This window comes from Gorilla gorilla, chromosome 10 (genome assembly GCF_029281585.2).
Source record: "Gorilla gorilla gorilla isolate KB3781 chromosome 10, NHGRI_mGorGor1-v2.1_pri, whole genome shotgun sequence".
Classification (NCBI taxonomy): Eukaryota; Metazoa; Chordata; class Mammalia; order Primates; family Hominidae; genus Gorilla; species Gorilla gorilla.
In genome coordinates, this window is record NC_073234.2 from 73,890,083 (window position 1) to 73,917,410 (window position 27,328).

Sequence of the window (27,328 nt, forward strand, 5' to 3'; positions counted from 1 at the left end):
ATGTGGGTACCTGGGACTCAAGCCACCAGAGTTGGGAGGGTATCAGGGATGGTTTCCTGGAAAGATGGGATGCCTGGGTTTTAATGTCCAGGGTCTGCAGACAGACTTGTGTGTTGTAGTCAGGCATGGTGGCTCACACCTGAAGTCCTAGCCTTTTGGGAGGCTGAACTGGGAGGAATGCTTAAGGCCAGGAGTTTGAGACCAGCCAGAGCAATATAGCAAGACCCCATCTCTACAAAAAATTTTAAACTTAGAGGGATGCAGTGATACATATCTGTAGTCTCAGCTACTTGGGAGGCTGAGGCGGGAAGATCATCTGAGCCCAGGAGTTTGAGGCTGCAGTGAGCTATGACTGCACCACTGCACAAGTGTGTTATGCCTGTAATTGTTACAAAGTGAATAGCACCAAAAAACTGAGTAATCTTTCAGTATTCAAAAACTATTATTAATTCAGCAAAGGTATCATTCACATCACACTTTCCACCACCTACTTATTAGTTTACATGTTTCTTGGCTGCCTCTAGCATATTAGGGCCATCTCACATAAGGTCCACTACAGCAGTACTTGTCTACCTGCTCCCCAGTGTGTCCTTTGCATTTGGCATAGTACCTGGCACATAGTAGACACTCAATAAACTGTTCATTCACCAACATCTATTGTTGTCAGACAACGATCTCAGGTTTATCCCAATCATTTTCCCCTCAGCACAGCCAATGTGCAGGGATCTTTTTAGAAATAAGACTGTGAAAGAAGCTAGGAGAAAATACAGTTCAGGGAGGAATCTTTAGTCCTAGGCTTGAGCACTGCTGTCCAGGGCATCCCTACTTTCCATTTCTCACACTCTCAGAGAATCTTGAGAAAAGAGTCTAAAGCAGCGACTGTCAAAGTAGGCTCTCTGGATTAGCAGCATCAGCCACACCTGGGAGCTTGCTAGAAATGCACATTCTTGGACCCCACCTCAAACTGATTCAATCTATGTTTTAAAAATCCTTCCAGGTGATTCCAATGCAGGCTAAATTTTGAGAACCATGTGTCTAAAGGTATAATTTAAAATGTATTTATTCAGTGCCCCTAAATTCTCCTGAATATCAGGGAGGAGTTCAAATGGTGATAGTGGATTTGGTTGGAAGATCAGGCCACAAGAGAATGGGGTTTTGCCAAGAGGTTTCTGAGTAGAAGCTCAGCCTAGATAAGTATTTATTTTCAAGTTCAAGAATATAAATTAGTGTGAATGTGGATATGGGTTTGAGATGGAGAAGGCTGGGTAAGTTTACTTATGTCAGAAGAGAGAATGAAACTGGGAGAAGTGGCAGGGAGGATTAGATTAGGGTGGAGGGGAGAGAATACAGAGGCTGAAAATGAAGCCTGTAGAGTTGCAAGCTTTACCAGTAAAGAGCAAGATGATGGGGTAGGGGGCAGAGGGCGAAATCAGGTTTCACAAAAATGGAGGGTTATAATGGGCACCAACCAGACACCAACACAAACATGACTAAAATACTAAGTCAGTCCATGTGGGAAATCTCCCAGGAGGAAAGACAATTCAATCTGGTCATCTTTAAAACACATACAAAATTTGACCATTCTAGCCTCTACTCAATTTATAACTTGCATCAAACATTACAGATTTCAGCCACCTTAAGGCTGTTTTATTGGCTGTCATGTTTTCCTCTCATACGGATTTCTGTGTAGATTCAGTGATTTACAAATGATTGGATCCTTATGGATGGATTAATTAGAGGTGAACCAACACAGTGTTGGTTCACCTCTGGTTAAAGCCTAACAGTAAAACATACTACATTCTGACTCCTTGGATCACCCACACAGAAGGAATATTCCTGCCCTTGGAGATTATTTTCACATCATATGGCCATGTCCTTCCTAGCTGGTCGCTATGGTATGACTAAGATGACTGATGTGGGAAGGAAGGCAGAGAGAACAGGCACTGTGCGGCAGTGACAATAATGGCACCTGCCATCTGCTCTGCACTGTCCTAAGAGTTTAGGTGTACTATTTCCAATAGTGTTTGTAAGAGCTCCTAACATTGGTGTCACTATGCTGGGAACCAGGCTAAGCACATGATGTGTATTAACTCATTTAATCCTGGTAACAACCCTACGAGTGGGGTCCTATTATTCCCATTTTACAACTGAGGGAATTAAGGGCCAGAAGGATTTAGTAATTTATCTTAAGTCACACAGTTGAGTTAGGATTCAAATCTAAACACTTTGGCTCTAGAACCTACTCATTTATCTGCTGTGCTAAACCACAGAGTCCTGTGAATATTCCTGTGTTAAAGATATGGAAACTGAAGCTCAGAGGGATTAAGAAACTTGCTTACGATCACACAGCTAGCAAGTCGTAGAGCTAAAATCTGATCCCCACTGGTTAGATTCCATAGCCTCTTCACCTCTATTTCAGCTGTGACTTCAAGCCCAGGAAGCTTCATATGTGACGTTAGACAGCTCTCCATCACTCAGAGCCTTGGGCAAGAGGGAAGCAACAGATGGCCCTCAAACAGATCCCCCTGAGGACTGCTGGTTCATTTCCACTTTTGTTTCTTTACAGTATAACACAGAGTAGGGGGTTTATGATTGATTGTGAATTTTGCCTATTTGACTCTGCAAGTTACTGAATCTCTCCAAGTCACTTGATTCTAAAATAGAGATAATAAAAGTATTTTCTGCTTATACACTGTTGGGAATGTAAATTAGTTCAGCCATTCAGCCACTGTGGAAAGCAGTTTAGGGGTTTCTCAAAGAACTTAAAACAGAGCTACCATTTGACCCAGGAGTCCCATTACTGGGTATACACCCAAAGGAAAATAGATCATTCTACCAAAAAGACATATGCACTTGTACGTTCATTGCAGCACTGTTCACAATAGCAAATACATGAAATCTGCCTAGGTGCCCATCCCTGGTGGATTAAAGAAAAGTGGGCTACATATAAATCATGGAATACTACACAGCCATAAAAAAGAATGAAATCATGTCGTTTGCAGCACTGTGGATAGAGCTGGAGGCTATAATCCTAAGTGAATTGATGCAAGAACAGAAAACCAAATACCACATGTTCCCACTTATAAGTAGGAGCTAAACATGGAGCACATAAGGACATAAACACGGGAACAACAGACACTGTGGACTATTAGAGGGGGAAGCGAGGGAAGGGCGTGTGGGTTGAAAAACTATCTACTGGGTACTATGCTCACTACCTTAGTGCAATATACCCATGCAACAAACCTGCACATGTAGTCCCTGTATCTAAAATAAATGTTGAATTTTTTTAAAAAAAGAATAGTGTTTTCATGAGGATTAAAACACTTAGCACAGTATCTGGCACAGGGTTAGTGTTAAATAAATGAGTATTAGCAATTACCGTTTCAGGTGTTTGTCAAAAAAGATTCCGACCAAAACTTAATTGAATTTTTGTGGCTCCATATAAATATCCTTTTAAAGGATAGGAAAGCAAATCCCATGTTAAAATTTGCCTATGGAATCCTATATCTCATAGCTTAATATGCTCTTAGGCAAAAAAGTCATGAGACATTTTGTAGTCCCTGAAATTTCCCAATTAAGTTAAATAGATGACTATTTAATCAATTCAAAAAGTAAATATCTGCAAGAAAAATCTAGCAAAGGATCATAAGAAAACAAATGAGATATTTACCGAAGAATCACCATCTCATAAAAAATTAAAATCACACCTGGAACATCTTAAGAAACTTTCACCAAAATTAGTCAAATCAGGGTCTTGTACTATTGAAGTTTTTTTAACATCTAACCTTTATATTTTAAAATGTAATAATGAAGTTTCACAGCAAAAGTTTTATTTCCATTTCTTGTCATTTTTTTCCCATTTGATAGGCCCCAAACTACAATTTCAATAACACCATTAAAATCTTGGGCAACAAAGATAATATGTAATTACCTGATAAATTTGAAAGATATGATGAACAAATGTAAGTAATTTTGGTTTAAAAAAATCTTATTTTTAAGATACTTTTGAATTCAAATATTTCCCTTGACCATATATTTTATTTTTTCTGTACAGAAAATATTTAGGACATTAATTTTATAGCCATGCTTTGCATCACTTGACATTTCAAAATGATACCTTTCTTCTTTGAGTTGGGTAAGCATCCATGCTCTTCTTTGACAGAGATTTTACAACTCTTTATCCGACAGAAAAAAGATCGTCTTGAGCCAGAATACACACGTGTCCTTCCAGTGTGGAGATTACTGTGAACTTGCAAACCAGCTTTCGTGCAGAAGGGGGCGGGAGAATAGGTGGAAAAGAATATTGTCAAATAATTTTGAAATTTATCTCCTAACATTTTCTGACCATCTATTATTGAGAAAGGAAATAGTTTTTTAAAGCAATGGCATGATTGTACAGTAAACCCTGAAGTGAAATATACCCAAAAAATGTATTTGTCAAGCAATCACATTTTGATAACTTACAGACATTTGCAATTTATCTTTCTTTTTTCCTCAAATGGGGAAGAACAAAGTTAATTTAAGTGAAATGAAATAAAAATTAAATTAAAAAATGAAAAAAATCTTAACTATTACAGGAATCAATTGTTTTATATTTTACATAATTATTTGGTACTAGGCATTTTCAGAGAAGAAAAAATACTTATACTTCCCAAACACAATTATACAAGGTCTTTCATACAGAAAAGACCTAATCCATATAAAAAAGAGAGTAATTGTCTTTTAGCATATAGCTAAATAATGGGAACTTCAGCAATTTTTTATCCAAAATGATACTTTCTTGTAAAGATTTTATTTGCATATGAAAAATAGCAAATATGAAGCACTCATATTTTCCCCAAAGCATCTTCATATGAATGAATTTGTGTTTGTATATGTCTGTATGAATATAGGAATTTTCTATATAGCTATATATATTTATTAAGTATGACGTAAAGTTTACAAAATAATTCTCTCTTGATAAAAGCTTAGTTAGCTGTTTTAAAAACACTGTGTAGCTAAACTTTTAGGTGATCATTACATTTACATAAAATAATAAGCATGCGGAAATGGACACTTACTTTTGGCATCTATTAGCTTTTCTCTTGGTGAAATATCAAAAGAAGAAAGTTGTTCCTTTACTTTGGCAACATCTTTTGGATGTAAGAAGTCAAATAAGCTTTGTCCAGTCAAACTAGCCTATTCATAAGGTAGACATTCATTTAAAATCAGTACCATGCTTTTTCTACATTTCTTGATGCATACAATAAATGTCCTTTTTTGATTTTTGATTGATTTTTCTCAAGCTCAAAGATATGCCCACGACACTGTGTGACATGAACTTAGTGTTCAAAGCAGGGTGATACTTGTAGACAGAAAAAAATACATGCGTATAGAACCATCCCTGGATATACACAAACCATATACAAACACTAATTGCTAGTATTCTGCTAAATCTCGTAACTCTTGTTAACATGTTACTTGTAAATGATTGTGATTTACTTTGAACTTTTTTGTCCTTGTTAAAAAAAAAAGAGATTACATCATAGTATAATATAGAAATCACAGAATATCTGTGACTTTATCAGATATTTACCATACAGTTTAAAAAATTACCGTACTATTGATAGGTAAAATCCAACCCAGAATACCTCTCACTTCCCATTCCACCACTCCCAATAGGCACAGCATCCCCAGGTCTATGCCTTTGCTGATACAGTCCCACCCCTCAGAATTCATCATCCCTTCCCTATCCCTTGGCCACTCCAGCCAAATTGCCTTTGACTCCCTAGACTTCCGGGACTCCCTTCTCCCAGGTTGAAATGTTTCCTCCCCTTCTCTACACCTTGCTTCTGACAAGCCTGGCAGACATCCTACTTCATGTGTGACGCCTTCCTGACCCACAGTGGCCACCCCTCTTCTGAATTCCTGTATTACCCAAGCAAACATTCCTACAGACAACAGGACTAACGGACCAGCCGATATAAGTAGGCTGAATTGTTTGGCAGTTATATGTTTCATTCTAAAAAAACTGTGTGGTTAATATAAGTCTATATCCAGAACTCTCTAGGGCAGATCAAGTTTCTGAATCTGAAAAGCTGAGGACTAAATCCTGAATCATGGGAATCCCTACATGCCCCTGAGCAGCCAGTAAGTCTCTTAATAGCCTCTTCTATGCAAAGTCAGTGCCCAGTAGGACTGGATTCCATGTCACTAACTTGAAACTTAAGTGGTACCCTAAACTGTCAGTTACCTGTGTGTGTGTGTGTGTGTGTGCATGCATGTGTGTGTGCATGTGTGCGTGCATGTGTGGGTGTGTGTGCATGTGTGTGTGCGTGCATGTGTGGGTGTGTTTTCCATCTCCAGTTAGAACGTGGAATCATGAGGTTTGTGCCCCCAGCTATAACCAGCTGCATGATTCATCAGTGTTCAATCCTCCTGTACACAGGCTCATAATATTCCCTTATTTCTGTTATTTAACTCATTATCTCTGAGCACCCTTATAATCTAATGTGAGTTATTAAAAAACAGTGCTGCAGTCTATCGGATTTCTAGTGCTAGTTTATTCACTTACTTAGGTTAGTTTCAATGCTATAATTTTTGAGTAGCTAGTTTCCATGAAATGGTGTTCAGTAATAAGGAGGTGAAGTACTAAACTAGCTAAACGAAAGATGTATTTCAGAGAGTGTTGCCAGAGATTAGATCAAAGGCTGTCATGCAATGATTATAACTTAATAATTAACCATAAAGTGTCTCTTGGAGGGAACAGAGAAGGGTGACTAACACTTTTCAGACACTCTTAAATATGACACCTCATTTAGTCTTTACATCTTGAGAGACAGGTATAATCATTTTGACTTTTTACATAGGAAGAAGCTGAGGCTCAGTAAAATTAAGTAACTTGCTGAAGGTCAGGAAGGGAACGCAATCAGTCATAAAAATCCTTACTCTTTCCACACAGCTTTCCATCTCTCTTGGAGTTCTAACTTAGCAGAATCTAATCCCGTATCCCAGTGGGGAGAAGGTGTTCAGAAAAAGAGCTTAAAAATATGTGTTTGTTCAAAAAATTAAACATTGTATGGAAAATATCCTCATTTTTGGATACCTGATCATAATTAAGTATTTTGGAGACTGACTTAGAAACGAAGAGAATTTTTCCTCTTTCACATCCAACCACAAATAAGAAGCCTTCTGCAGTCTAGGATTTAAAAAAAAAAAGTGAATAATTTAAAATATTGTCTGTCTCTTATACACATGCACACACACACACACACATTTAGATTCTGAGGAAATTACTGTGGCAATAAAACAGAGTAGTCATGGAGCTAGTAAAATTAATTTTAAGAAATGTTCTTAAGATGCAAACCCTTATAAAGAGTGTCAAGTTGAAATCCTATTCTAAATTAATGTTTTGGACATGAAAAGTTTGGCTGCAGAATATTTAGTTGAGACATTTCTTAAAAACTAAAATTAGGCCAGGTGCTGTATATGAGCCTAAATACAGCACTAAATAAGCCTATATCCCAGCACTTTGGGAGGCCGAGGCAGGTGGATCTCTTGAGCTCATGAGTTTGAGACCAGCCTGGGCAACACTGGCGAAACCCTGTCTTGACAAAAAATACAAAAATTGGCTGGGCATGGTGGTGCACGCCTCTAGTCCCAGCTACTGAGGAGGCTGAGACGGGAGGATGGCTTGAGCCCAGGAGGTGGAGGGTGCAGTGAGCCGAGATTGCACCACTGCATTCCAGCCTAGGCAACAGAGCCAGACCTTGTCTCAAAAAATAACAATAAAATAAAATTACCTTTACCAAATTCTACTATGCTGCATGCAGAACAACGATTGCCTGTGGATGTGCTGAGGTAGAAGGACTGGGCAGAATGGGGACAGGGAAGCAATGAAGGCATTATACTGTACACCTTGTTATAGTTTTTGAATAATAAAAAGGCATCACTCATTCTAAACTAATGTGTCAGCTACTCTCATAAGGTCTACCCAGCAAATCCCATGAAGCAGCCTGCATGGAAGCGGGTACATATGGCACATAGGAAGAGTCTGGCACTCTTGCTGGGCATGCTCTGCAGGGCAGAAGCAGGGTTCCATGAAGGTACGACTGACGAGCATGTACAGATTGGTGAGAAAGCTTCGAAAGCAAATCGTACATTTTGCCACCTTCAAAAATCCTATTTATCCACACTATATCCTTTCTATCCCTGCCAGGAATGCTATATTTAAATTCAGCTGTTCAAATAAAAGAGTGGCTTTTTTTAATTAAAGGAAAAATGGACAAAAATATGTATGAAGAATCCTTCTATTTAATTTGACTATGGCTTAAAACCTAGTAGTCACACAGCACATGACCAAGACATTTATCACCTCCGAGGGCATGAGAAGCAAATCACACGATCACAGTTTCCCCTCTAGACCGGTGAATCTGAAAAGCCATGCACAGGAATGATGAGGACAGAAATGTCAAAGCACTAACAACTCTAAGTAAGCAGTGACTGGCCTCCGAGAAGAACAGGATCTGAGGGAACAGGATGCCAGGCAGACGGCTTTGAAGGAGGTGGTGATCATGGGGGAATAGATCCTATGTGTAAGAGACGGGTAGTATAAAATGCTTAGCACTGAATACAAGCTTTGCTCCATAGTGTGGAAAGTGCCTATCCTCTGTCTCTACTTTCATTAACACAAACTAGTAAGGCATGGCTACTTCTCTATTTTAAACTTCTATATTAAAGGAAATACGGTGTAATATGGAGTCCCATATGTTTAGAACAGGAAGCAAATGGAAGAAAATCTGCCTCCTATTCAAACAGCAATGAAAGCACATATACAACTTAGACAAATATATCTTTAGTTACCTTAAGGATTAAATGTCTGAGCTCATTATCCTGAAGAAATGATGGTCTATAATTATTTCCCACATAAGAATTTGTCAAGCCTAAAAAGAAAGGCATGAAGACTTATTGGAAATATAGTAGAGAGGGCAAAATGTTTAATGAACATTAGCAATGCTGCTGCTGCTGGTATTTGCTCTTTGGCACATTCTAAGACATTTTCTGCAATCATTTTTTTTCATTTTATTTAATTTATTTATTTTTGAGACAGAGTCTTACTCTGTTGCTCAGGCTGGAGTGCGGTCGCGCAATCTCAGCTCACTGCAACCTCCACCTCCTGAGTTCAAGTGATTCTCGTGCCTCAGCCTCCTGAATAGCTGGGATTACAGGCGCATGCCACCACGCCTGGCTAATTTTTATATTTTTATTAGAGACAAGTTTTCACTATGTTGGTCAGGCTGGTCTTGAACTCCTGGCCTCAAGCAATCCACTCACCTCAGCCTCCCACAGTGCTGGGATTACAGGTATGAGCCACTACGCCCAGCTAATCATTTTCTTTCTTCATTATCACTTGATTAAAATTTCTTTCTTTTAGATTGTGAATTCTTGGAACTACTTATTCCTTTATATTCAAATATGCACATTAAGAGCTATATATAAAAACATTATAATAAAATGTACATGAAATAAAATTCAAGGATTGATATGCAGTAGTCCCCCCTTAGCTGTGGTTTCAGTTACCTGTAGTCCACCACAGCCTGCAAACAGGTGAGCACAATACAATAAGATATTTTGAGAGAGCCAAAGAGAGAACATATAACTTTTTTACAGTATATTGCTATAATTATCCTAGTTTATTATTGATGTTAATCTCTTAATATGCCTGATTTATAAGTTAAACTTTATCATAGGTATATGTGCATAGGAAAAAAGTACTATGCCTAGGGTTCAGCACTATCCACGGTTTCAGGCATCCACCAGGGTCTTGGAATGTATGCCCCCATGGATAAGGGGGGACCACTACAGTTATTTAGATAATGTCTTAGCTAATTAAAATTTATCATATGAGTTACCTTGAATGGAGGTATTCTGGAACCCTAAACAAATGTTATGGATTCATGAGATTTTCCAGTAAGAAAATCCTTTAATGGAAATACAGAGACCTCTATTCTGATAATACACAGATTATTTAAAAAATGTATAAAATATAAATGAAATAATTAATTTTCAGCCCTTAGCACTGAGTTATATTAAAATGAAAGTCTCTAAAGCAGCTGAAGAGCTTGCAAAATGATGAGGAATTATCAGGCCAAAACCAAGCGAAATGTTTGACCTGGGAGGAGTAAGGGAATCCACCAACCCAGATACGCAAAGCCCTTCATGGCCACAAGGGGGCGTATGACACAGACGACAAAGCCAAGCAAGCCATCCCCAGGGCAAGGATGATTCAGAAGTAAGTCAATTTTCCCTTCCTTATATTCCCCAACCTTCTTGACTCTATCCCTTCTTCCTGGGTACTGTAAGAGAAGTTGCTTTTGCAGGGGAAAGGTGGGGTAACATCCTTAGACATTTTAACCACACATTGGCCCTCGGACGGATCTGTGGCCCAAACTCACCAATGAACTAAGTGGTGGTGGTGGTGGCAAAGTAAGTGGGCAGGGCAGAAAGACAAAATGCCTCATGCTATGATTCAGTACAGTTTTCTCAGACTCGTAGCACTCTTAAGAGCCTGGCTTAGGGAAAAGAAAATCTCTTCCGTTGGAATCTATCTTCATCCTAGGGCTCAGGGAATTCTCCCAATGACTTCTTGCTAATATTACTACACAGCAGCTTGGGAGGGAGCTGAGGAAGGAATGAAGGACGCAGACTCTGAGTGCTAGGTCAGGGAACAGCAGTAAACTGATTTTGAGCAAGATAATGACATTTCAGGTCTGGCCTGCAGCAAGGTTGGCAGAGCATACCAGGCAGAAGTGGGCTGGGAAACCCCGTCGGTGTACATCAGCCAGCACAGGCGAGCCCTGACTCGGTGAGTGAGTGGGGATGTGCTCGAGAGAAAATGAGGGCAGTGAGAGCAGCACTGAGGCATGGTAGAGGCTGGCCCGTAAATGCATGCTGTGGTGTTCTGCACACTTGTCCACACATTGGCTCTCAGAGTTCCCATGGCAAAAACCAACGAGGCAACATGATCACTTATGTTTTTCCACAATGTTCATTGGGTTAAAAAAAAAATCAAAATGACAGTAACAATTCCTCTTCCTCTTCTGACCCCATCCCCACCATTAGTGAACACTGTGCTGTACTCTACATGCATTACTCTTTACTCTTAACAATAGTCCCAGGAGGCAAATGCATCCCTATCTCACAGATGTGGAAACTGAGGATTAGAATGTCAAATAACTTGAGTAAGTCACATAGCTGTGAAGGGAGGAAGCCAGGATTTGAACCGCAAGGTCTGCCTTCAGGACGCACGCGTGTGAACCACCGCGCTTCACTGCCCCGCCTGGTAATCAGATCGCAGACACAGGACCTCATGCTGCACAGCAGGGCTACTCTAAATGTGGTCTGCAGACCAATGTCATCAGCAAACTGTGGTGAGATCAAGTGCAGAATTTAAGAATAAGCATTTAGAGGCTTTTATAAAAACATAACATTGCTGTGACAGCCAAACCCATGATCATTTTTCCGTAATTAATTGTATTTTACAATGAACTGGTGGTGGATGGGGGGAACACCTGTTCTTCATCCAGATCGTTTAAAAAGCACTGCTATAGAGTATAGTGAAAAAAATCACATCACCATCCTTCTGCCTTTAACCTAATTATGCTATGGACCAAAATAACACGATCCACAGGCAGCCCTCTGTTGATCTGGCTTCTAAGCTTTTGCCGAGCAAGTGTGGGGATGCTGTGACAATACCCTGGAATGCAGATCCAGTTGCCTTAAATCATCTTGCTTGTGAGCAGCACTGACCGAAGGATCTGGTCAGACTGCGGGGATGAGTACTTAACCATGTTACTTCTGTTTAGCAGAGCTGAGGCAAAATCTACGCCCTGTTCCAAGGAATCTCCTCTGGACTCACCTCCTCCCTGCTGAGCTTTCACAGCCTCCCCTCTCACTCGTACCACTGCTGTAACATTCATCACACCAGACTCTGACGATCTCTTCCTAAGTCAGTCTTCCTAGTCAGACCACAAACCCTTAAAGGGCAGAGATCTTGCCTCATTAATTTTTATATTCTCAGCACAGAACAGGAATGCGGTTGATGCTCAGACCATGTTTTGTTGAACTAGTCGACTGATTCATGGCTTTTCCCTTAGGTCTTCCTCCCTTAGGACACTGCTAATGTGAAAATACTCAGCTAATTTCAGGGTTGCAATCAAATGACCTCAGTTGAGCCTGTAAATTTTCATTGCTGAAGGATTTAAGGAAAATATTGCAAGCCTCAGCTGTGGGTAAAAGAGAAGCTTATTTCGCAACAGACTGTTATGAAAATAAGATCTCCCATCATGCTCCCAACAGGAAGCACCAGGAGTCCAGGTGAGTGCTGCTCTCCTCTTAGCCACCTTAACTTGACTTGGTAAAGTCCTTGCATGGTGCCCAGATAATTTCCATTACCCTGAAATATATTTTCCTTTTCCTGGCAGTGTTTGAGATCTAAACTAAGACCCTTGGTCATCCTTTGCTCACTCCCTTTTTATGATTTTTGAGCCAAATTTCACTATAATCTAGATCTTTACAAATCTGAACTTGCAGAGTCTCCTCTGGAGTCTTCAGCTTGCTGCTTGGCCAGGTCTTATCTTTTCAGTGCAAATTTACATCATCAGCATTGGTAAATCGAAAACTCTATTCCACTTCCATCACCCTGTCCCCCAAGTTGGACTGGGGCTATTCCCAAAACAGGGGTGATTTCTACCGCACATGTTGATACGGTTTGGCTCTGTGTCCCCGCCCAAATCTCATGTCGAATAATAATCCCCAGTGCTGGAGGTGGGGCCTGGTGGGAGGTGACTGGATCATGCTTGTGGATTTTCCCCTTGATACTGTGTCGCAATAGTGAGTTCTCATGAGATCTGGTTGTTGAAAGTGTGTGGCACCTCCCCTACCCTCTCTTGGTCCTGCTCCTGCCATGTAAGATGCCGGCTCCCACTTTGCCTTCTGCCATGAGTGAAAGCTCCCTGAGGCCTCCCCAGAAGCAGAAGCCACCATGCTTCCTGCACAGCCTGTAGAACCGGGAGCCAATTAAACTTCTTTTCATTATAAATTACCCAGTCTCAGGTATTCCTTCATAGCAATGCAAGAATGGACTAATACACAGGTACACATATACATTTATTACACTTTGATTTAAAATTCAAGCTCAAGTTGGGGAATTGCTAAAGCCAGAAATGATCACCCACACACCAAGAGGCAGCGGCAAGGACCTCCTTCCCCCAGTGTCTCACATATTTGAGGATACTCTGAATGGCAACATGTGATGCATTATAAGGTACTACTCATAAATCTGAATGAAGCTTTAAGAGAAACTGCAGAGTTCAAGGAAGTTTTCTTTTTGAAGGATAGAAATCTCTCAATAACTTAATAATTAATACTATACTTCAGAACTTTTTTTTTTTTTTCTGAGACAGGTTGTCACCCAGGCTGGAGTGCAGTGGCACGATTACTGCTCACTGCAACCTCCACCTCCCAGGCTCAAGCGATCCTCCCACCTCAGCCTCCCAGGTAGCTGGGACTACAAGCACGCAAGACCACACTTGGCTAATTTTTGCATTTTTTTGCCCAGGCTTGTTTCGAAGTCTGGACTCAAGCCATCCGCCCACCTCAGCCTCCCAAAGTACGGGGATTACAAGCATGAGCCACCACGCCCAGCTCAACTTCAGAACTTCTAAAGAATTGAGAGGTATGAAAGGCAGGTGATATTCTCTTCATACTATATGTGAAGAAGAAATGTAAATACCTTTCAAGGTTGTATGGTGAGCTTGAGAAAAAGCTTTTATCAGAACCAAGTTTTCTGACATCCAATTCAGTATTCTCTCCACATACAGACTATAGACAAATGCCAGTGAATACCCGTAAAGCTGAAAGACACATCTGGATAGAACCTCAACAGCTGACAGCAAAGCGAACCAATCAGAGACCTCAGTGACAGAGCAGATTTCACTTATCGAAGTGTGGAAGCCATCGTCAAACTCACCTTTTAAAGACCTCAAGTGTTGAACAGCCATTCTTAAAACTGTAAGTTTGTCCAGTTTACGCGCCATGGGGTTGCACTGAGGGATCATTGCAGACAGTTCTTCAATCAGGTTATTCATTTTATCTCTCCTCCGCTTTTCAGTTTGGCTATGAGCTTCTCTAAGAGGGAAAAGGAACTTCCTTTATATTTAACATTCAGCAGACCCCCAGTCACCCCCGTGTTGCTCACTGGAGCAGATGCTGAGCCCAGCAGGCACACACTGTTCTTCCTCCCCACTTGGGCCCTGCAGATGTCAGTGAGGGAAGAGGAAAGCGCTGCTGAGACCAGGAACAGCATTCATAAAACTCGCTGCCCTTGGTCAGTCCCTCCCTACCTCATTTTCTGAAATATTTAAAAACAAAGACATCTGTCTGAGAGCCCAGGTGGTTTTTCCACCTGTCTCCAATATTAGAGAAGAGATGGGTGCCCTTCTGTTCAAAGCTAACTATTCTCTGGTATTTGCATAAATAGTTGTCAGCATCTTAACCTCATTATTTTTATAGCTCCTTATCATGGGTCTATAAATGTGCTCAAGTATCTTCCCCCTGAAAAAAAAAAAAAACCCTTTCACTAATTCTAGTTGTTTTTTGTTCTTGCTACTGTCTTCCCCCCTCAGCAAACTCCCTGAAAGAGTGCAGTTTCCACTCAATCTTTCATTTCCCAGGCATTCTGTCCATCTGTAACATTAACCTTCCACAACCCCTGCCCCACTAAAACTGTCCTAGCGAAGATCCTCCTTCTCTCTTGCGATCTCTTGCTGATCCCTGCCTTGAATCTGACACTGCTGACACTTCTCATTCTCCCCTGGTCTCCACAGCCTCTCTGCCTCCTGGTCCTCCTCCACTCTCCCTGCTCGGCTCAGTCCCCTCGTGTCCTCACCCAGCTCTTACTTGATCCTTAAATACTGGTGTGCACTAAGATTCCCTGCTCAGCACCGCTCTCTCCTCACTCTTTATTCACCCTGAGATCTCATTCCCTCACAAGGCTTTACAGCTACTCATAAGCTATTTGTTATTATAACCCTATCTCATTCATACTTCACTCAGTTCCTGACCTTTGGAACTAGAATTATAAACCTAAATGATTCTCAAGAAATCTAAAATTCAAGAAACCCCAAACTGCATGCATTCTCTGTGATGTACCCCCATTTTCAATTCTTCCTGTACTACTCCTGATTTATTCTTCCTTCTATAGGGTTTATCTTGGTAGGTAACACAACTAGACTCAATCTAGACCAAGCTTGTCCAAACTGTGCTCCAGGATGGCTTTGAATGCGGCCCAACACAAATTCATAAACTTTCCAAAAACATTACGAGATTTTTTTTTTTTTTTAGCTCACTAGCTATCATTAGTGTTAGTGTATTTTATGTGTGGCCCAAGACAATTTTTCTTCTTCCAACGTGACCCAGGGAAACCAAACGATTGGATACCCCTGGTTTAGACCCTTCCTCTTCACCCTAAAAAGCCAAAGAATCACAAACTCCTGTCAATTCTAGATCTTAAAATATTTCTTAAATATGTCTTCTCTTCCTCTCCATCCCCTCTGTCATCATCTTAATTTAGGCTCATTGCATTACCCCAAAACCTTTTAAACTGCTGTTCCTTCCTCTCCTAGTCTATTCTATGACTTCCAAAATTATGTAGTAAAACAAATCAAGTCACCTAATCCCCTTGCATAAAACTATTCACTGCATTTCCACTGCCCAAGAGGACTAGCCAGATTCCCTAATTACAGGCCAAGGTTCTCCCTGACCTGCCTCATGTCTTCATCTCCAGTTTCTCTCTTCAAGACTTTCCCCGACAGCTCCAAATGTTCCACAGCAGCAACGCCTGAAGACTTGCTCATCCTCACACATGCCATGCCATCTCACATCTCCTCCATGCCTTGCTCTTTACCAGGCTTACAAAGTCCTTTCTGACTATACTGTTGGAGAAATCCTATTCTTTCTTCAAAATCCAACTCAGTTATTCTTCTGGGAAGCTTTCTCTGACTACTACATGATTAATCACTGCTCTCTCTAAGCTACCTCAGTACCTTTCATACCACTACCCTTATTTCATCAAATCTAAGAGCCACCAATTGTAAGACGCACTATTATTTAAAGCATCACAAGAGAAAGAAATGCTGCCAATTGACAGGAAGATGCCACTGATAAGAAATTTCCACAGAAGATAAAACGTAGAGGAGAAAAGTGTATCTTAGATTTCAAGAATTACATGATTTTACCTGTCACACTTTGCTGTAAATCCCTCTCCTACAACACACAGCAACTCCAGAATTTCTCTATTAGAATAGTTTAGGGGCAATCTGATGAGAAAGAGGGTAAGTGGGAGACTTCCCTGATCTGTTTTTATAAAGACTTTAAATTGGATAAAAGAAAATGTAATTTTTCCAGATAAAAGAGTAGGGAGGTGGGTAGGGAGGAACACCGATGAAGGCTGTGGGAGCTAACACACTCCCTGCCCCAACCATTCACCCTTGGCAATGACACTCCTGGAACAAAATACATACTGTTGGGTGAAGTGGATAGGATTCAGATTAAATTGTATTCACATAAAATTCAGTTATCTACTCATACTTTGTTCTATTTGTAAGCACTTAGATTTTTTTCTTTATCTTTTTAAAGACAAGGTCTCACTCTGTTGCCCAGGTTGCAGTGTAGTTGTATGATCATAGCTCACTGCAGCCTCAAACTTCTGGGCTCAAATGATTATTCTGCCTCTGCCTTCCAAGGAGCTGGGATTACAGAGCAATTTGATTAAAATTAAAATGTTATGATTAAAAGAATATTGTAGTTACACTCTCACTAGAAGGATCATCTCTTCTAACAGTATTCCCCATCAGCATGGACAGCAGCGATGGATAGAGACTCCTGACTCCAGGATGTACAGCAGAGGAAGGGGTGCTCTCTCTGAGCCAGGATCTGGAGAGAGATGAGAGCAGGGTGGGAGAAAGCCCACTGTGGAGAAGGTCAATGATGATGCTGGGAGCCAGGAAACCCAGGGCAAGGTGAAAGAACCAATGTCTGAATAAGGTACTTTACTTGAAAGAGCTACACCTGAAAAGGTTTCTGGAGGCTTTCATTAAGGAAAGGCATATTTATCCAGAGGCTAGCTCTCTGCTTAATACTTCATCAGAGCTCTGGCTCCTAATTCTGTGTACAGTTACTGCCACTTTGAACCATGGCAGTATTTTGTAGAATCCTATCAGAAAACAAAATAAGTGGAGAAAAAGCAAAACTCTGGTAGGCGATGTTGCCAGATGTAGAAAAATATTTCATTGTTGTTGTTGAAAAAATATGTTGAAATAATTGACAAAGAACTCACGAGGATGGGTTTCTTTTTTTGTTTTTTGTTTTTTTTTGAGACGGAGTTTTGCTCTGTCGCCCAGGCTGGAGTGCAGTGGCGCGATTTCGGCTCACTGCAAGCTCTGCCTCCCGAGTTCACGCCATTCTCCGGCCTCAGTCCCCCCGAGTAGCTGGGACTACAGGTGCCCACCACCACGCCCGGCTAATTTTTTGTATTTTTAGTAGAGACGGGGTTTCACCGTGTTAGCCAGGATGGTCTCGATCTCCTGAACTCGTGATCCACCTGCCTCGGCCTCCCAAAGTGCTGGGATTACAGGTGTGAGCCACTGCGCCAGGCCGAGGATGGGTTTCTAACAGTCAGATGCCCCTCATAAGTAACTGATTTGTTTAAGTCATTGATCAATTTTTCTTTAGTGCTTAAAGAAAATAATAGTATTTTTAAAGCTATTCTAAGAGAAAGTTAAAGGCATGAAAGCCAAAATGTTATCCAAGTAGACAGAAAAGCAAGACAACAGGTGCCTGATAACATTGCTTCTCAGAGCATAACAAGAGAGAAAAGCCTCATCTTCAAGCCCTTCTACCTTGGTGTCACCTTTGCCTTAGGCTACAGGCTTGCCTTTGTGTACCTTTCCACTCACCATGTACCATCTCAACAAGTCAATTGTACCTGAAGGCCTTCATTTTAACTTGGTGTTCACCATCTTCCACTCTACAAATAAGCAGGATAAAATATCAAACTACATGAAGTACCTTTTCTGTAGTTCTTGAGAGAGAAATAGATGTGAGATTAAGTCCAATCAATCATCCTAATTCCTATAAAATCCTTAGCTGTAAATGCTCCCTTGAGCACCTAATGACCTGAAATGATTCTTACTGTCTACATGAACCATTCTCCTCCTAACGCTGACAGGCAACACCATTCCCATAAGGATAACAAAAGTTACGTTAACTGACAGTGAACAATAATTAATGTGCTACTTACATAATTAGATATGATCTCATGACAAAAGCAAGAATAAGACTTTCATAGAATTAACATTAAAGTTATTAACATCATTGATGGCTTAACCAAAAACTTTATGATAGCTGTATTAAAACAGCCTGAAAATGGATTAAGAATCCCAGACCTTTAATCAAAAGGAATTTATTTTGCCTAAAAATCCACCTGGATGGTAATCAATATTGAAAACTGGAAACTCTTACCAATAATATTAATTTTCACATTAGTATAGTTCCTAGCATCAGAAATGTACTCAGCAGACGATTACTAAAATGAAATACGTTGGTAGTGATAGAAGACTGTCAGCATTTAAAAATTATGCAGGCTGCATAGCTTTTAAAAATATGTGATCTTAAAAGATTTATTTCCAAATGTATCGTTTTGTGGGAGATTTGAAAAATTCCAGGAAAAGCACCCATAATGCCACCTGGAAGTAATCACAGTTAATATTCTAATGTGTCTCCTTCCAGCATTTCCTAAACATGTAGATACATACAATGATTATTTAGCTTAGCCATGGTGCGTGGGTACCATGTAGATATTTCTGTGTGTTCTACATGTATAATAAATAAAACTCAGATCATAGTATATAATTTTCATGTCTTCTCTTATTCATTTAACACTCTAACATGAATATTTCTGCGTAGTTTCAAATATTCTTGGATAACATAATTTGAAATGATTAAATAGTAGCCCACTGATTAGTTATAATTTATTCATTTGTTGTTGTTGGATATTTCAACATTCTAATATTTTCAATATCATAAATAATATGGCTAATAATATTGTGGTGTGTGCATCTTGAATTATACTCTAGGATAAATTCCTAAAAGTACAATTTATGGATAAATATTTTAAGGCTTCTGATTCATCTTAACAAATTTCCCTCTTTACAGATTTTTAACAATGAACATTTTTCAGGCTTTGAAGAAAGGTTGGCCTACTTTAGAACTGTCTTATTCAGTTGAACTCTTTTGAGGTTTTAGTATTTTTCTACTTAAAAAAAAGACAACAGTTATAGAAAATTTAATCAAATTTATAAATAGATGCTTATAAATATTCCAAATAAAAAAGACCACGAAGACAAATGCTTAATCAAGTGGTGCTTTTCCTTTTCACAGTTTCAATCAAGAAGAGCTTTTATATTTATGGTACTTTACCAAAAATATTTCCACACTTGATTCTCACAGCACAGTGGTGAAGTTATTACTACCCCCATTTTACAGATGAAGGAGTTGAGTAAAGTTAATGACTGTGCAAGGTCCTATCACCAGTGGAGGCCAAGTGAAGACTACTCAATGCAGGCTGGTGCGCCTTCCACCATACCTGGCCATTTCTCTCACCACCGTCAGCCTGTTGTGTGGTTGGTACAAATAAAATTAAACAGCCTCTCTGAGGCAAAAGAGAGGGTCAGATTAAGTCAGCTTCTTTTCCCTTTTCTCTTTTTAGCCATCTTAAAGGAATAAAAGGAAAACAATTATACAGATGAATAATTTTCTTCCTAATAGTCTGGAATTATATATAATTGTCCCTCAGCATCCATGGGGGACTGGCTCCAGAGCCTCCTGCAGATACCAAAACCCGTGGATGTTCAAGTCTCTTCACAGTATTTGCATACAACCTATGCACATCCTCCCATATACTTTAAATCATCTCTAGATTACTTACAATACCTAATAAATGTAAATGCTACGTAAATTGTTGTTATATGGTATTGTTTAGAGAATAATAACAAGAAAAATAAGTTTGGATATGTCCAGTACAGACTTGCTTTCTTTTTTTCTGGATATTTTCAACTTTTGGTTGGTTGCCCATGGATATGAAGGACTGACTATATATATGTATGTATATATACATTACTTCAATTTCAAAAGGTAAAATTTGACCTTTTAAAATCATGTCTTTGCTTTGATCATTGGCATTTTAGCAAATGAACTCACTGAGTGAATTTGCCTCCTTGATGAAATTCAAATGTACTGTACTTATTAAATGCAAATACCCTTCTATTTAATGGCCCCTGGCAGAACAGAACAAAGGCAAGATCTTCTTAGTCAAACAATTCATTTCTTTGTTTGTAGCACAAATCTAGATAGTTAGTAAATTTGGTCTATAATCCTAATATTTTACAAATTTTTACAAATGTGTTTTAATAAGCTTTCTGATATTAATAATGTTCACATTACTGGGATACATTTTCTTAGTGTAGCACCTTACGTTACAGTAATAGAATTTCAAAATACAATGCAGTTTTCTTGAAAACTATTTTCACTGCATTTTGAATGAAATGTAGGCATTCTTTCTAAATCAACCAAAGACAAAGTTAGACGCAGATGCAATCTCAAAATATTCCCCAGATCTGCCATTTTTCAGGCGTTCCTCTTTTTGGAACGTGCTTCCTTTGATTTCTGTGTGCCGCTCCCACTTCAGAGCCATGCCTTCACATATTCTGGGCAGGCTTCCCCTCATCTTGTACTATCTTTAGGTCAGCACCCCCGAGTATATCCTCAGCCCCCAGTCTCCCCACTCCACAAGCTTCTCCCAGTGATGGCACCCACATCATCAGTTCAAGTACTTTTTGTGCATTAATGATGTCTGAGTCTCTAACTCCAGGCCAGGCCTCTACCCTGAGCTCCAAATCCTCATGTCCAACTTCCTGTTTGAAGGTTCTATAAATATCCCATTCTTAGTGTGTCCAGAACTGAACTCATCATTTTTGCCTCAATCTAAGTGAATGAAAATACCACCCTCCATCTAGGAGCCCAAGTCAGAAAACGTGGGCACACTTTATATCCTCTCCCCAGTGAACAATCATGAAGTCCTATTGATCCTATCTTCTAAGTGTGTCATATGTCCCTTCCTTTCCCTGCCCTTCCTGTCCAGGGCCACTCTCTTTGATCAATGCTCAGAAAACCTCGTCCCCGGCAAAAGCTATTCTCTGTTGTTCTCTCTGCCTGCTGGGTCTTCTTCTTTCAGCTCATCCTCCATGCTGTTTCCAGGGTGATTCTTTGAAAATTGTAAGACTGTACCACTCCCTCCTACCAGGATGGCTATAATCAAGGAATTGAAAATAATTAAGTACTGGCTGAGCGCAGTGGCTCACGCCTGTAATCCCAACACTTTGGGAGGCCGAGGCGGGCAGATCACGAGGTCAGGAGATCGAGACCATCCTGGCTAATACGGTCAAACCCTGTCTCTACTAATAATAAAAAAAATTAGCCAGGTGTGGTGGTGGGTGCCTGTAGTCCCAGCTACTTGGGAGGCTGAGGTAGGAGAATGGTGTGAACTCAGGAGGCAGAGCTTGCAGTGAGCTGAGATCACGCCACTGCACTCCAGCCTGGGTGACACAGCGAGACTCCGTCTCAAAAAATAAAAAATAAAAAATAATAATAATAAGTATCAGTGAGGATGAAGAAAATGGAACTCTTGTACACTACTCATGGGAATATAACATGACACAGCCACTGTGGAAAACAGTATAGCAGTTCCTCAAAAACTAAACAGAATTCTCATATAACCCAGCAACTCTCTCCTAGGCATGTATCTGAAAGAATGGAAAGCAAGGACTAAAACGGGTATTTGTACATCAATGTTCATAGTAGCATTATTCACCATAGCCAAAAAGTGGAAATAACCCATCAACAGAGGACTGGATAAATCAAATATGGTGTATACACACAGTGGAATATTATTCAGCCATAAACAGGAATGAAATTTTGACACATACTATAATATGGATGAAACTTGAAGACATTATGCTAAGTGAAATAAGTCAGACACAAAAGAACAAACATCATATAATTCTACCTTTTTTTTTTTTTTTTGAGATAGAGTCTCGCTCTGTCACCCAGGCTGGAGTGCAGTGGCACGACCTTGGCTCACTGCAACCTCCACCTCCTGGGTTCAAGCAATTCTCCTGCCTCAGCCTCTCAAGTAGCTGGGACTACAGGCGCATGCCGCCATGCATGGCTAATTTTTTTGTATTTTTAGTAGAGATGGGGTTTCACCATGTTGCCCAGGCTGGTTGCAAACTCCTAAGCTCAGGCAATCCGCCCGCCTTGGACTCCCACTTACGTGAAATAGTGGGAATTTGCTAGAATAAGCAAATTCATAGAGCCAGAAAATATACTAGAGGTTAGCAGGGGATCAGGAGAGAGGAGAATGGGAACGCTATTGTTTATGGACACAGAGTTCTTCTTTGGGGTGATTTAAAAGTTTTAGAAATAGAGGTGATGGTCTACAATACTGAATGTAATTGATGCCAATTAATTGTACACTTAATAGTGGTTCAAATGGCAAATTTCATGTTATTTATATATATGTGTGTGTGTGTATGTATTTACCATAATAAAAAAGTGAAAAAGTGCAGAGGCAATCAATTCTTTAAAAAATATAAATCTGATCAAGTTCTTCTCATGCTTAGAATTCTTCAGTTTTCCTACTGCATTCAAGATAGTTTTCAGATTCTTCAGTTCAGCAGATCTTTCATGACTTAGTTCGTGTTCATCCCTCAAATCTCATAGCTCACCCCCCTCTAAGTGCACCTTCTGCTCTATGGTGACAACCACTCATTTCCTGATCAGGAGTATGCAACTACATACCTGTATGCCTGCACGGTTGTTCTTTCCACCTAAAATATCTTCTCCATTCCTGCTCTGTAGACTCTCTTCTTCTCTCCTGTTTTTAAATGTATTTTTATATTGATAGGGCCTCACTCTTGTCACCCAGGCTGGAATGCAGTGGCGTGACCATAGCTCACTGCAGCCTCGAACTTCTGGGCTCAAGAGATCTTCCCGCCTCTGCCTCCCAAAGTGCTGGGATTACAGGCATACGCCATCATACCTGGCTGTAGACTCATTTCTATTCTTCATTTAAAACTTAGCTTAAGTCAACTTTTCCTGGAAGCGTTTAAATCTTATTTAAATGCCCAACTTTATTTGCTGACATAGTACCCAGGGTCTCTATTATAGCAGCTATGATGATGTAAAATAATTGTTTGTATCTTTTCCACTTGCACAAGTTTCTCGTACCTTTGTGTCTCTGTCTCTCCTAGTCTACTAACTGTCACATAGTAGCAACCCAATAAATGTTTAATGACTACATTCCACAGATTCATCAAACACCCTTCTAAAGAACCAGCTCTCCAGCCGGGTGTGGTGGCTTATGCCTATAATCCCAGCACTTTGGGAGGCCGAGGTGGGTGGACCACGAGGTCAAGAGATTGAGACCATCCTGGCCAACATGGTGAAACCCCATCTCTACTAAAAATACAAAAATTAGCCGGGTGTGTTGGCGGGTGCCTGTAGTCCCAGCTACTCGGGAGGCTGAGGCAGAAGAATCACTTGAACCCAGGAGGCGGAGGTTGCAGTGAGCCGAGATTGCGCCATTTGCACTCCAGCCTGGCGACAGAGTGAGACTCTGTCTCAAAAAACAGAAAACAAAAAACAAAAAAGAACCAGCTCTCCATTCAAAACCAACAGTGCCACAGAAAGGGTGGACATTCTCATATATTTTTCCTTTTTAAAAAGATCCAGCACTCTGAGGCTATGTGAGTGAAATCAGCCTCTCACCTATTGACTGGCTTTCCTGCACTGAGTCCTGGGGAAGGACACTATATAGTCAGCACCACGTACTTTGACATCCATAATTTCATTAAAGGGAATAGAATCTGGTAGGATAAAGGAAGGATTGGGGCAGGAAGGAGAAGCTCTGGGATAGATGATGAGCAAATCAGTGGGACGTGTATCATGTTTTCACTGCCACTCTATGCCCTCTTCAAGTAGGGGAGGGAGTATGTCAAAGATGGTCCAGGACTTACCTGCTGCCACTGGAGGCTGATATTTCTATCCTTGTTGAAAGAAGATAGGTAAGGGGATTCTGAGAAAGCTTTTCCACCACTTTTTCTGTCATGATTCCTGACCTGGAAGGAAGGAGGCCTTGGGTCACCCCCTACCCAGATGTTCTGGGAATGGACAGCAAGCCTGTCCTCAAGTGGAGAAAGTAGCCTACTGTGTCCAGCTACCCAGTGATAGGAAGCTGGGTGAAGTGGAGAAAATACCACATCTGGAATCAGGCATTCTAACAAGCTGTGTGATGCTGGGCAAACTGCTTGACATTTCTGAGTTCTAGCTTCTTCCTTTTCTAAAATGTGAGTAGTTACCTAAATAATCTTCAGTGTTGCTTGCTGACAAAAAAATGCCATACTGTCAGTACTTTGCATGTTTCTTATATTTTTGCTAGCACTGACTCCACTTTCCATTTCACCCCCAAACCACTGCAAGGTCTCATCTGTGCCCTCCATGTGGCATGAAGCTGGGCTACCTCTATATTCACTGTTTCCACTTCAATTGCTAAAATCATATTTAGACACCAAGAAAGAACAATGGTGCCTATGATTCTGAAGAATAAGGAAGAAAATAAAAAGAACTAACAGTCACTTTCAGTTCAAGATAAGTGGGAGCTACTGACTGATAATTTAGAATGGAAAACAGCTAGATAGTCTAAAAAGACTGTCACTTCATCAACTATAGTTTTCAGAAGCATCCATGTTAATGGAAGAGACTAAGGGAATAGAGACAAACAAAAACAGTAGAAAACCTTCCAATCATTTATATGTGGCGTGGGAAGTGCTTTAGTATTTACTGCCTTGGGAACTGAAGCTAAATTATAAAGTGTATTGGGAAGAACTAAGTTAAAAAGAGCTAGCATGTGCCCACTTTGTAAATAAAGAGCTGAATACCACCCCCCCACCAAAAAAGAAAAAAAAAAGAGCTAGGATGTTTTATTATGTCCTTATCTTGACCTCCAACTCCCAACTCAGGATTTTTCCCTTCATTCATGATGGATAACTGTCATCAACTCTCACATTTATGTAAAGTACCAGCCTACGATGAGTTGCTATAGATGGCTATCTTTATTTTTACTTAATGTTTTCTAAATTTTATACCTATTTATTTAGAGATGGGGTCTTGCTGGCCTCAAACATCTGGGCTCAAACGAACCTACCTCAGCCTCCTGCGTAGCTAGTACTGCAGGCATGTGCCACTGCACCTGGCTTGCCCTGATGTTTTCACCATATAAACTCTAGCTTTGGGGAAGTCATTAAAGAATATTTAGGACTGAAGCTGCAGGGGTAACAAAAATAAATAGGGAGATAGTGGGCATTCTCAACACTGACTTTATTATCAATTTGACTCAATAAATAGGGAAAGCATGAATTTTATATGATTAAACTGACGACAGATAACCAAGGGTTGGTTATTCTATACATGACGAGTAAGGTGAGAAGTAGTCATTATTATTTTAAGTCAAACATCCAAAGTGTTTTCCTCATGTTTATAAGTATTTCAATAAGGAAGGCAAGTATCTTGCCATGACCATAAACATTAACCAAATAAAACTCATGTTCCTATGTCTCTTTCTGACTCCAGCTGACCCTTCTAGACACCTTTCTTCAGAGCTGGATGGAAAAGTTCCAAGTCAGTCACTGACAAAGGTAGCAGATGGGTGGATAAGTACTCTCCCATCTCCAAATGTTACCATGAACTTGGAAATAATTAATGATTTTAAAAGGAATATTTTCCTCTTCTCCCTAGAGTCAAAGATCTCACTGGGTTAGAGGACCAAATTCACTTACTGGGATGGGTCTGAATCACTTCCTTTGCGTTTTCGTGGAAACTCTGTCATGTGTGAGCTGAAAGACCCCATAGCTGTTGGTCTTGTCCCTGGACTCACGCGGCTGGAAACCACAGGAGCAATGCACTGGTTCTCCTCTCTCAACACTTTACCTATGGACAGCAGAGTACAACAAGACATTTATTTTAAACATTAACTTTTACTTTGTACATATCCATATCACACATTTTAAATGACTTTTCTAACTTGATATTTAAAAAATACCAGCTAAGGCCAGGCGCTGTGGCTCATGCCTGTAATCCCAGCACTTTGTAAGGCTGAGGCGGGTGGATCACCTGAGGTCAGGAGATCAAGACCAGTCTGGCCAACACAGCAAAACCCCATCTCTATTAAAGTACAGTACAGAAATTAGCCAGGCACAATGTGGGCATCTGTAATCCCAGCTACTCGGGTGGCTGAGGCAGGAGAATTTCTTGAACCTGGGAGGCAGAGGTTGCAGTGAGCTGAGATCATGCTACTGTACTCCAGCCTGGGCAACAGAGCGAGACTCCCTCTCAAAAAAAATGTATATATATATATACACACACACACACACACACGCATTATATCTATATATACACATTATATATATATATATAGACACATTTTAAATATCTATATCAGCCAAAACCAACATAACACAGAATGAAAGACTAATTGTGTACACTCAAGTATTAATTAAATAAGCATTTGTTAGTCCATGTTTTTAAGGCTTTCCCCCTATATTGTAAAAGAAATTTGAATATGGTAGAAAATACAGAAAACACAGAAAAATAGAAAGGAAGAGGGAAATCCAAATTTTTTCCCAATGTTACACAAACCAATGTTACAATCCTTTTGAGATATTTCTTCTGGGAATTTTTTTCTATAGTTATCATTAAGGTAATTGAAATCATACAGTATACAGTAGTCCCCTCTTATCTGCAGTTTTGCCTTCTGTGGTTTCAGTTACCCGTGGTCAATTTTGGTCTGAAAATATTAAATGGAAAATTCCAGAAATAAATCATTCGTAAGTTATCAACTGCACACGGTTCTGAGTAGCAGGATGAAATCTCACACCACAGTCATCCCTCTGTCCAGCATATCCATGCTGTATATGTCACCTGCCCGCGAGTCACTTAGTAGCTGGTTTGGTTATTAGATCCACTGTTGCAGTACCACAGTGCTGGTGTTCAAGGAACCCTTATTTTGCTTAATAGTGGCCTCAAAGCACAAGAGTAATGATGCTGGCATATTGTTATAATTGTTCTACTTTATTATTAATTATTGTAGTTAATCTCTTACTATGCTGAATTTATAAAT

The 27,328-nt window shown here is 40.1% G+C and overlaps 1 protein-coding gene across 10 annotated transcripts in view; it reads right to left on the bottom strand.

The window, feature by feature from the left end:
• Positions 1–27,328, bottom strand: part of BMAL2 (basic helix-loop-helix ARNT like 2) — an 89,051-nt gene that overhangs the window by 27,492 nt on the left and 34,231 nt on the right. For 3 of the 10 annotated variants that reach the window (XM_019038730.4, XM_055358000.2, XM_055357996.2), the window contains exons 2-8: positions 25,989–26,139; positions 24,171–24,272; positions 14,009–14,166; positions 8,842–8,921; positions 7,085–7,177; positions 5,061–5,178; positions 4,118–4,261 (exon numbers count right to left, since the gene is read on the bottom strand). In XM_019038730.4, coding sequence (XP_018894275.1) covers positions 4,118–4,261; positions 5,061–5,178; positions 7,085–7,177; positions 8,842–8,921; positions 14,009–14,166; positions 24,171–24,272; positions 25,989–26,139 — 846 coding nt within the window. The remainder of the gene's footprint in view (positions 1–4,117; positions 4,262–5,060; positions 5,179–7,084; positions 7,178–8,841; positions 8,922–14,008; positions 14,167–24,170; positions 24,273–25,988; positions 26,140–27,328) is intronic. The other 7 variants (XM_019038732.4, XM_019038731.4, XM_063694103.1 and 4 more) reach the window with 3 other exon arrangements.